The sequence below is a fragment of the Orycteropus afer genome, unplaced genomic scaffold (genome assembly GCF_000298275.1).
Source record: "Orycteropus afer afer isolate SDZICR_OR568_19922 unplaced genomic scaffold, OryAfe1.0 scaffold00507, whole genome shotgun sequence".
Taxonomy (NCBI): domain Eukaryota; kingdom Metazoa; phylum Chordata; class Mammalia; order Tubulidentata; family Orycteropodidae; genus Orycteropus; species Orycteropus afer.
In genome coordinates, this window is record NW_006922094.1 from 577,538 (window position 1) to 588,637 (window position 11,100).

General features: G+C 52.8%; 1 protein-coding gene across 1 annotated transcript; it reads right to left on the reverse strand.

Annotated features, from left to right (window-relative positions):
* Positions 1–4,298: 4,298 nt before the first annotated feature.
* On the reverse strand, positions 4,299–9,207 carry PPP1R14A (protein phosphatase 1 regulatory inhibitor subunit 14A). The gene is made up of 4 exons (XM_007955503.2): positions 9,007–9,207; positions 6,174–6,254; positions 5,579–5,611; positions 4,299–4,436 (listed from the first exon to the last, which is right to left on the reverse strand). Exons 1-4 carry the CDS (start codon positions 9,205–9,207, stop codon positions 4,299–4,301), a joined length of 453 nt encoding a protein of 150 aa, XP_007953694.1.
* Between the last annotated feature and the right edge of the window lie 1,893 nt (positions 9,208–11,100).

The following is an 11,100-nucleotide window of genomic DNA, read 5'->3' on the forward strand; positions in this document are numbered from 1 at the left end:
TAAGGGCTACTTTATGGATTAAGAAAAAAGGGGGAACTAGACTGGAGATTCATCAGAATGGTGACCTGTGGAGAAAAGAGGAAGAGGCAGAGGGCAGGACAAGGATGAGTGAGAGAGAGCGTCATGTGGCTGCTGAGTGGGAACAGGATGGAGGAGGAGGGGCAGATGTGGCGGCCACACCGGCGTGGCCGGCCAGGTACACTGTGCGCTCTGGGCTTTGCCACAGTAGAGGGCCTGTAAGTCAGTGTCACTAAGGGCATCTTGCTGGCCACAGATGGTAGCTGTAGAAGCTATATATAAGGCCGATAACAATGTTCATTATCTATTATGTGCCTAGCACCAGTCTAAGGAGCTATGATGGCACAATGGGTAAGGCATTTGGATGCTAACCAGAAGGTCAGCAGTTCAAACCCACCAGCCACTGCACAGGAGGAAGATGAGGCAATGTACTTCTGTAAGTATTTACAGCCTTGGAAACCCAATGGGGGTCACAAACGACTCCATGGCAGTGGGTTTGGTTTTGGTTTTTCGGCACGAGTCTACGCTCTGTACATGTATTAAGTGATTTAAACTTCCCAACAACCTGAGGAGGTAGGTACTATTAGAATCTTCATCATTTTACTGATGAAGGTAAGTGACTTTGTCATGATCACACAGCCAGGAAGTAGGACAAATGAATTTGGATCCAGGCAGTTTAACCCAGAGACTATGCTCTTAACCACTATGACATACTGCTGGAGCCTTGTTCTCACTTCAGTTGCACTGACCTCTAGATAGGAACCTCAGAGGGCTGTGGATAGTCACTAACACCTTAGTATGAATTGGTCAACCTCTTCCTATCACTGAAGAATAATAACAATTATTGCCATGGTTTATAAGGGCACTGTGGTATAGGAGTTAAGTAGATGGGTTCTGCAGCTATGATGCTTGGGATTAAAGCCTGGCACCACAACTTCCCCAGTCAAACGATGTCCCTAATCTACACCTCAGCTTCCCCATCTGTGAAGCCCCCATTTTCCAGAAACTGAGACACAGAGGGGTCCAACATATGGCACAACCAGGACTCACACCCCTACTGCTTCCAAGGCACAATAATGGGTCTCTGTTCGCCTGCAGCAATAGAAGGAGTGTCCAGAATAATAAAATCCACTCTCGTTGAGTCGGTTCCAACTCACGGCACTCCTAGAGGACAGAGTAGAACTGCCCTATAGGGTTTCTAAGGCTGTCAATCTTTACAGAAGTAAACTGCCTCATCTTTTACCTGTGGAGCAGCTGATGAATGCAACTGAATGCTTTAACCACTATGCCACCAGAGCGCCTTGAGTCAAGAATAGGAGGAAGAAATGGAATGTGTGGCTAATTGCCTCCATGAACAGCCTCCTCTGCCATGAGGCCAGATTGGATGGTGCCTGGATACTGAACATTTTGATCTAAGATTTAAAGAAGAATCCTGATCAAAAGAGAGAATTTCAAATTCTCATGGAATCCAGACTTTCTGGAGTCATAGAGGCTGGATGAACCCCCAAGACTACTGTCCTGAGATTACCTTTAAATCTTAAACCAAAAATATCCACTTAAATCTTTTTAAAACCAACCACCCTTCAGTGTAGTAAATTACTTAGTATGGCTTTTCTACCCATAAGTCATTGTAAACTCAGTGGTGGAATAAGCAACTGAGGAGCTCCTGATTGTAAATGTTATCAACCTGGGTTATTTCTGTTGGGCGTGGCACAACGCAATGTTATGGGAGGCTCTCTCTCAGGTGCTTAGAATTCTGATGCTATGATTGGCTAGTTTGGCCACTCTGCAGGGCTCATAAGCAGGCCTCCTAGAGGCAGAACTCTCTCTCTGACTGCTGGTTGAGGAAGATGTGCTGCTGAAAGAGACATGGGCTCATGAGACACGTGCTGCTGGGATAGAGACGCAAGAGACACGCGTTGCTGAGTAAGACACCAAGGGACATGCACTGCTGGGGGAGAGACTGTGAGAGACTTGGCTGAGAGACGGTGAGCTGGGAGAGAGACTGAGCATTTTTCCTGAACTTGAATTGTAGCCTCGTGCTTCCCTAGTAAACTCCATAATCTGTGAGTTCTGCAGCAAATTATCGAACCCAGGAGAGAGGTGGTGGTGCTTTGGGAGGAATGGTTGGAGAAAGGGCTGGAGGGAGGCAGCATGTCTGGCCTTGTAGGAATAGGCCTTGGGCTATTGATGGTGATTCTGCCTTCCTCTTGTGGGGTTCTAGGAGGTCTGAACATATGGCCTCCTTGCCGTTTTTGCACACCCAAACAAAACAACTCACTGCCGTCAAGTCATTTCTGACTCATGGCACCTCCACTGGGTTTCCAAGGCTGTAATCTTTATGAAAGCAGACTACCTTTTCTCCCATGGAGCAGCTGGTGGGTTCAAACCACTGACCTTTTCGTTAGCAGCCAAATGTCTTAACCACTATACCACCAGAACTCCTTAAAACCAAACAATACTTCAGCTTAGCTAGAAAGTAATGTCTGCCTTGAGCATTATCCTCTTTTAAGATCTATTTACATAGGATCAGATTGGTAACAGCAACTCAAAAGATTAGTTAGGGACCTTAGGGAGGTGAGTTTATGTTTGCGAGGGGCATGACTCATAAAAAAGGAGTGTGAGAATGGTTGCACAACTCAGGGAATGTAATCAATGTCACTGAGTTGAACATGCAGAAACGATTGAACTGGTATATGTTTTGCTGTGTCTATTATCAAAAACAAAAATAAATGAAAATGAATAATGATAGCAGGAACTAAAGAAAAAGAACAAACCTAGGGCTGACTCCCCACCCTGGGCTTTCAGCACTGCCCCACTCGGCCCCACAAAGATGAGGAACCAAGAGTAGACTCTGCAGGGAAGTGGAAAGACTTCTCTAGGCCCAGCGGGCCTTGTGGGATATGGGTGTGGCTCCCTCACCCCAGGCCTCTGATTAGTCAGGACCTATGCTGAGATGCCAGGAGCGACAGACACCTCATTCACTTGTGCAGTGGGAAGGAAGCACTTGAAGTCTTTGAGGTCTGTCTGCAGGGCCTGCGAGGTCATCTGGAGGGCTGGCCAGCCCTGCGGGCTCCAGGAGACTCCTCTCCTTCAAGGCATCTTCTCTTCCCGCCAGGCTGGAGCTCAGAGCCCCGGGATGGGTCCCCGAGCCTGACGAGGCCACTGGTAGCATGTGTAGGGGTTGGGGGTCAGGGACCTCGGCCTCAGGCAGTAGAGGCGAGATGGGAAATGTGCTCTGTCCTTGGGGTGGCACCCCAGCTCTGGCCCCACCCCACCCCAAGTGCAGCCAGTCAGAGGCCTGCCCACCGCCTGACTGTACAGAGCTGGGAGCACTGGTACAACCAGACCAGTTGTTAAAATATTAAAATACTTGTACAGCTTTTGGTATAGTGATGACCCATTTCTGATGCCTCAGTCCTTCCCCTGGGACCCTCCTGACCTTCCTGTGCCCCACCATTAAAGGATTAAATCCGGCCCAGTAAGGGGCACCCCAGACCCCACTGTTCATCCTGGTTGCTTGATGCCCCTGCCAATATTTGAGTATCTGCCCTGATCTACCCCAATGTCAACCCCTCTTCCTACATGTCCTCAGTTATTGGTCCCCATTTCACTCAAACTCCAATGCAGCCTTCAAAGCCCTGCTGCAATGTTTCCTTCTTCAGGAAGCCCTCCTAGATGTCACCACCACCACACCCAGAGGGAATGACTCCTCCCACCTGTGGACTCCCAAGTGTCTTTGCTCTAAACCTCTACACACAGGCCCATCTACCTCAGCAGTGTGTCAGCCAAGCCTAATATGTAGGAATGGCCATGCCCAGTACGTTTCAGGGAGTGGATGAGTGATTTGTTCACCGTGTTGATGTGGTATTGGCCATGTTAGTCGCCTGCACCTCTCCCTTGCCCAGGGACCATGCATGGCCATCCTTCCCATAGGAGCTCTAAGCACCATCCACACGCACACACAGCCCTGCAGGGTCTGGCCAAGGGGGGGGGCGCACGGAGGCGTGAGGACAGGATGTGAGTCCCCGGGCCTTCAGGTCAGCAGGGTTTGTTCTCATGCTCTCTGGCTGAGGAGGAGTGATCCTCCATCTGGCAGGGCCAGCTGTGGGTGCGAGGACGCCAGGGGACAGGATGCAGCAGAGGCTGGACTGGGGGCAGGGCAGGGAGCTCGGGGAAGCCCGTGGTAACCAGGGAGAGGAAAACCAGCCACACGGTGTTATTGTAACAGAACCGTTAAATACAACTTATAAACACGCCTGAGTGGAGGCAGAAATGCATCAGGGGGGCCCCGTCCGGGCCCGGTCCTGGCGGGGGCTCAAGCTGCCACCATCCGAGTCATCCGAGGGGCTGGGCTGGCGGAGGCCCGGCTGCTTGTGGAGGCCACGAAGCTTCCCCAGCAGCTCCTGGACGAAGTCCTGGGGACAGGGCGGGCGTGCTGAGAACATGCGTGAGGTGGGGCACCCCCACCCCAGCAGGGCCCAGCCCCTCAGACCTGGGACCTGGAGCCCCCCTTCCCCTGCTCCCTGGTCAGCACCTACGGAAGGGTAGAAGCTATAGAGACAGGGAGAAGAAAGTGAGGGGAGAGAGACAGAGGAAAGAGAACCAAGTGGAGTGAGAGCCACAGGGAGAGAGAGACCGAGAGACATGGGAGAGACAGAGAAAGGAGGAGAGAGACAGAGATGGGAGAGGGAGAGAGAGAGACATGAGAGAGACAGGGGAGAGGCAGAGAGAGGAGGAGAAGGAGGAGAGAGACAGAGCTAGGGAGAGGAAGAGAGAGAGACATGGGAGAGACAGAGAGAGGAGGAGAGAGACAGAGCTAGGGAGAGGGAGAGAGAGAGACATGGGAGAGACAGAGAGAGGAGGAGAGAGACAGAGATAGGGAGAGAGAGACAGGGAGAGAGAGATGGGCAGAGACAGAGACCCAGACTGACCCAGAGAAACTGAGATGCAGAGATAAAGAGGGAGAGATACAAAGGAACAGAGAAAGAACCGAGACAGAGAGAGACAAAGACGCTTCTCTGGCCAAGAGCTCAGCAGTAGTATCCCCAGAGACAGGCCTGAGACAGCCCCCAGGAGAGACAGACACACAGTGACGTTTGTCCCTCAGACAGCCCAGAGCTGGTCAAAGAAACATGAATATTTTTCCCTTTTAAAGCAGGGAAGGAAGTGGGAGGGGTTGGGCGGCTCAGCTCTGGGACCTGGAAGGATGGGAGGCCCCCTGAGAGGTGGGTGGCAGAGGCAGCAACAGGGGACAGAGGCAGAGCCTACAGACTGCGGCCAGAGACAGAGCCCAGCAGAGAGGCAGCACCGGGAGACAGAAGGGGGAGTGCCTCAGCCACCCAGCAGGGAGGAGATAAGGGAGCCCCGGGGGCAGACAGGGAGAGAGGCGACTGGACGCGAGGGTGAGAAGGACAAAGGACACCTCTGGAGACAAGGAAAGAGCTTGGGAAGGACAAGGGCTCCCCAGGGTCTCCTCTGCCCAGTCCCCTGGGCACAGTCAGCTTCTCTCCTCCCCACAGACCTACCCCCTGTAAGATGCAGAGGAGGGAAAACTTACCTCTGTAGGGTTCATGCAGGACTTCAGGAGTCCCTAAACACCCCCATAAAAGCAAAAGAAAACCATAGTAAATAACTAGTACTACTCCCCCCCCCCCCCCCCTTCTCTCCCCCCCCCCAAACTCTGATGCAGGAAGACAAATGGAAGTCAGACTCCAGAGTGGACTTCCCTCCTGGCTTCAAGGGAGGAACACAGCCTTACAGAGCAACTGGGGCAGAGTAAAGACAAGAAGTCAGACACTGGAGCAGCTCTAGATCCAGAGAAGGGTGAGAAGGTCCTGAAGTATTTCCTGCCTCTAGGAGAGAACAGGCCATAAAAGCAAGGATGCTGGGACCCTACTTCCTGGGCTTAACACCTAGCTCTGCCCCTTCTGTGCTGTGTGACCGTAGACAAGTGATTAAACCTCTCTGGGCCTCATCTTCCTCATCCAGAAAATGGAGATCATAATAACCCTCTTCCCAGGGTTTTACGACGCTTAAATGATCATAAAGCAATTGAAACCGGCTAGCACACAGGATGTGCTCAATAAATGTGCTATTTTATTATTTTTAGGGGTGCAAAATGCAGGACTGGAGGCACCCCTCAACCCACCTACCTGGATTTTCCGGCTTCTCTGCTCTTCACTCTCTAATTCCAACAATTCATCGATGTTGATCTCGTCAGGCATGGCTGCCTCCTAAGGCAGGGAAGGGCGGGTGGTCAGCTTCCCTTTTCCCCTCTCTCCCTTTGTCCAGGGCTTTGGAGAAGCCCGCCAGCCCCAGGGACCAGCTGGCCGGTTCTGGAGCAATAATGTGACAGTCAGGGACAGCACTGCCAAGGCGGGACATCTGGGTGCTGGGGGAAGGGTGACAGATGGGTGACAGAGGCCCGTGCCAGCTCGGATGTCTGGGGCCCTGGCCCCGGGAGCCTGGCGGCTGGCACAGTTCTCTTCCTCTGGCCCCACTTCCCCCAGTGGGCAACAGGCCTAGTCGAGTCTTGGAATGTCATACTCTGGGATTCAGGAGAGGGGCCGGTTCTGCCCTTTCAAGGAAAGTCTAAATGCTAGGTGTGGGGAAGGGAAGTGGGCAGGCTGGAGCCTGCTGGCGTGGCCCCCTTCCCCAAGGGACAGGGAGGGAGGGCAGGGCTCTGGCTGGCTCCTGGGTGCAGAATGCAACCCAGGGAGCTGGCAGTCCCAGATAATGACCACTGAGGGCCCCAAGGTGGGCCAGGGGGATGAGTTACGAGCCCAACTTTAAAGCAGCCAAGAGGGGGACTCCCAGTATGGCCTTTTAGGGTCGTGACCCAAACATGGGCTGCCTCAGTCCTCCTGCAGGGTACAGGACCCAGTTGTCTAAGCAAGAGATCCCTGAGGCTACAAAGTCTTAACAACCCCCTCCGTCACCCCAAAGTCCTGCTTGACTTTGCTTCTCAGGGCTCTGGGGTGTTCTGGGGCTTGGTGACAAGGGTTTAACTCAGGCACACAGTGTTGATCCATGTGCTACGTGCCTGTGTGCATCTGTGCATGACCCAGAGCCTGATGCCAGGGGTCTAGGACTGGTGGGAGGGGGCAGCAGCACATGGCATTGAGGGGGTGACTTTGTGCAGGGACTCGTGCTCCTGGACATCAAAGATGTATGGCCCTGGCTGGGGTGCGTCTGCCATATCATATGTGTCCATAGCCACCAGCAGTACCCACCATCTGAGTAGGACACCGTACAACTGCCAGCAGCCACTCAAAGAAAAACCAAACTCGCTGCCACTGAATCAATTCCAACTCCGAGCGACCCCCATTGGGTTTCCAAAGCTGTAAATCTTTACGGAAGGAGGTTGCCCCATCCTCCTTCCATGGAGCAGCTGGTGGGTTTGAACCGCTGACCCTTTGTTTAGCAGCCAAATGCCTTATACACCACACCACTGGCAACTGTATTTGCCTGTCCTCTGTATGAGCCACGATGTGTTTCTAAGAACAGAAGGACCTCGTGTCTCTGTGAGGGGCTATGGCTGATAGCACGGCAGTGCTCAGGTAAGGACTGTGTATTCCCTGTATGTCTAAGGGACATATGTTAAGACTATCATGTACCTGTAATTGTGTTCAGCAGTGTGTACATGTGTGTGCACAAAGTGCAACTTCAAGTGTGTCAATATATTTAGCTGTAGGGTATGCCCTTACATGTTCACAGGCAGTTGTAGGTTCTTTGTATGTCTGTATGTGTAGAAGGTCAGTGTAAAACAGGAAGACCTTCAATGACATTGTCTGACAAAACGGCTGCAACAACAGGCTCAAACACAACAGTAGTAAGGATGGCCCAGGACCGGGCAGTGTGCTATTCTGCTGTCCACAGGGTCGCTGCGAGTCAGAAACGACTCTGTGCCACCTAATAACAACACCATGTGCCAATAGTACGTGTGGTTTCATGTCTGTTCTTTTGTGTCTGTGAATGGCGGTAGCATCTGTCATTGTGTTTGTGTGTGGTTGTAGTCTGAACCTCTGGAAGATCACGGATGGTTCTAACTTGCGTCATGTTTTGTTCAAGGGTTGCTATGGGAGGTGGCTTGTATTGGTTTGCCTGTATGTACCACTGTTGCTTCCCCCAGTGTGTTTCTGTGAGTAGCTGGAACGAAAAAACGCACTGCCATCTAGTCGGATCCCACTCATACAGACCCCTCCTTGGGTTTCCGAGAGGGTATCTCTCTGGAAGTAGATTGCCCAACCTTCCTTCTGAGGAGTGGCTGGTGCGTTTGAACCGCCAGTCTTCTGGTTCGCAATCAAATGCCTTGTTGTTGTTGTTGTTGTTGTTATTTGCCGTCAAGTCTGCCGACTCAAATGCCTTAGGCAGCTGTAACTTGAGTCATACTGGGTTCGAGGGTAGTTGCTGGGTTGCGTGTCTTCCTGCAGCTGTGGCCTGTGCAGCTGTGCCTGTGGCTGAAGGGCATGTTGATCTGCGAGTGACCACAGTGTGTGTCTTTGGGAGTTTGTGCACGGCTGTTGCTTCTTCTTGTGTGTGTATGAGTTGCCTCTAGTTTCAGTCCTTGTGCAAGTCTGGGTAAGTGAGCTACTGCTTCCTTGGCCGCGCACAGCGTCTCCGTGAAGTTCTATCTCCATGGTCCCCATGCCTATGTTTGGCTTTAAGACATGCCCCCTCCCCCACCCTTTCCCAGATATGGCTGCTCCAGCCCCTCAGTCTTCCCTCTTCAACCCCATATGCTAACCTGCTGGCCCTTTGAGTGTTTGGATACGTCTCTGGGGACCCAAGCGTATGTGCATCTCTGTCCACAACCAGAGTGCCACAGACTGTACACGGCCAGGCCAATGAGTGTGTCCTCTTAGGCGGACGCGGCTGCATGCGCCCAGAGACCCCCAGGAGTGTAGGGTCTCCGGGCCAAGGGTCGGTGGGTCTGGGACCGCCTCCTACTCCCCCCGCCACCCCGCACTCCTGGCCCCATCTCACCCTGCCACGGTACAGCTCCTCCAGGCTCTCGTCGATCCACTTCTCCACGTCCAGACGCCGCTGCAGCTCCCGCCGATCATACTTGACGGTGACCCGCGCGTGCCGTTTCTGCAGGCCCCCGGGGCTGCCCCCCGGCCCGCGGGCCCGCGACGGAGCCTGCAGCTTGCTCAGGACCCGCTTGCCCAGCCGCTGAGCTGCCATGCCGGCTCTGGCCACCGTCTGGCGCCGCGCAGTGAGCCTTCACCCCGCGCCCAAGGGGCCTCTTACGGCCCGGGGCGGGGCCGGCCAGGGGCGGGGGCTCGCTCTGGGCGCGGGCCGGCCCCGCCCCGGACGCGCCGCGCCTCAGTTTCCCCTCCTGCTGCGCGGACCGGTCGCTGAGAGAAGAGCCCGCAGCGATGCACGTTTCAGGTAGAGAGGGAGGGTCCGAGAACCCCAGGTATGGTCCGGGCGTTTGGGGCTCCTGGGGCCCAGATCCCGGGGGGCGGGTCCAGGCTCTTGGAGACTAGGCTTGCCCACGCCCTCTGGTGGCCGCAGAGGCCGGTGCAGGAGCCCGTGCGCCACCTCAAGGGAAATTCTAGCCATAGTACTTTGATCGTCGTTTGTTCATTCTTCCAGTCAGCCATCCGTCCAGTCACGCATGCATTCATTCATTCCCTCACTTACTCCCACTCTGTGCAACATTTAGCGAGTGCTTGCTCTATACCAGGCACTGTTCTAGGCGCTTGGGATGGGCGATGAACAAAACAGGCTTAGTACTCGTGGAGTTGATATCCTTGTGGCAGAAACAGATAGTAAACATAGTGAATCGGTACAGTACACTAACAATTTATTAGACTATAGTAAATGCAGTGGAGAAACATAAAGCAGGACAGGGAAGGACGGAGCGCAGTGCAGTGAATTACTTAATATGGCCCTCCTAGCCACACTCTTTGTAATTCCCACCAAACGACTGCTTGCGACTATGCAAATGAGGTGCTTGTGGTCCACCAAGGGGACTGGATAGCTTGTAAATAAGGTGCGTAGCACCCTTGTGGGAGTGAAACCATGCAAATATGTATGGAACCCTGATGAAGGGATTGGTCAGTTTTTCCATCCCACTAGACTTAAAGAGAAGGAGCTGTGGTGGTGTACTGGTTAAGGAATTTGACTGCTAACCAGAAGGCTGGTGGTGCGAACCCACCAGCCACTCCTCAGAAGGAAGATGGGGCAATCTACTTCCGTAGTGATACCACCTTGGAAATCCAAGAAGGGGTTACTATGAGTTGAATCTGACTTGATGGCTGTGGGTGGGTGCGGTAATGAACATTAGTTGCAGAAGATGGCAGAAGCCAGGAGACCGGGTGAGAGGGCTGCTGTCGGGCCTACCCACCCACAGAACTAAGAGTTGTACTATTCACCAGAGAAGTCCCCAAGCAGGGCCCAGCCACAGAGAGCGAGAAGAAGCTGTCCTGATTAAGAACTGTATTCTGGGTTGTTCCTGTTACTTCTAAGTTGATCATGGTCCTCAGTTGCAACCTGTTACTTCCCTAATAAGCCCCACAATTGTAAGTACGGTCTGTGAGTTCCGTGTGGCTGTGTCAACCAATTACGGAACCAGGCAGAGAAGTAGAGAGTTCCGTGGGAAGGACAGTTGGCATTAGAACTGGTAGAAAGGATGGAGAGAGGAGGCAGGTCTGACCTCATAGGAATCAGCTGTTGATCTTGCTTCCCTTTCCCCTTGTGAAGTCAGATGATGTCGCCATGCCATTTTTACGTGGAGTGAGGGTGGAGTTGAAATTTTAGCTAGGATGACTAGCAAAGCTCCACATCCCATAACAGTCTCACCAGGAATAATTCTTTTTTTTGTCTTCTCTTTTTTTTTTTTAATTGTGATTTGAGTGAAGACTTACAGAGTAAATTCACTTTCCATACAGCAGTTCACATATACTTTGTCTCATGTCATCAACCACAGTTTACCACAATCCAACAGCTCCCCTCCCACTTCTTCCCCATAGTTACCACTTCCCAGTGTCCATCCCTCCATACTCTCCTGCCCCCTGAGCTGTCTCCCTGTGCATAAGCAGCCCTTCCTTCTCCCATGATTGTTCTCTCCAG

Excerpts from the sequence above, each read along its gene's own strand:
- PPP1R14A (XM_007955503.2), bottom strand. The coding sequence starts at position 9,207 with ATGGCAGCTCAGCGGCTGGGCAAGCGGGTCCTGAGCAAGCTGCAGGCT. Across the intron at positions 6,255-9,006 it reads AGGAGCTGTACCGTGGCAGG|GAGGCAGCCATGCCTGACGA; the intron begins GTGAGATGGGGC and ends TCCCTGCCTTAG. Across the intron at positions 4,437-5,578 it reads CCTGCATGAACCCTACAGAG|GACTTCGTCCAGGAGCTGCT; the intron begins GTAAGTTTTCCC and ends CCCTGTCCCCAG.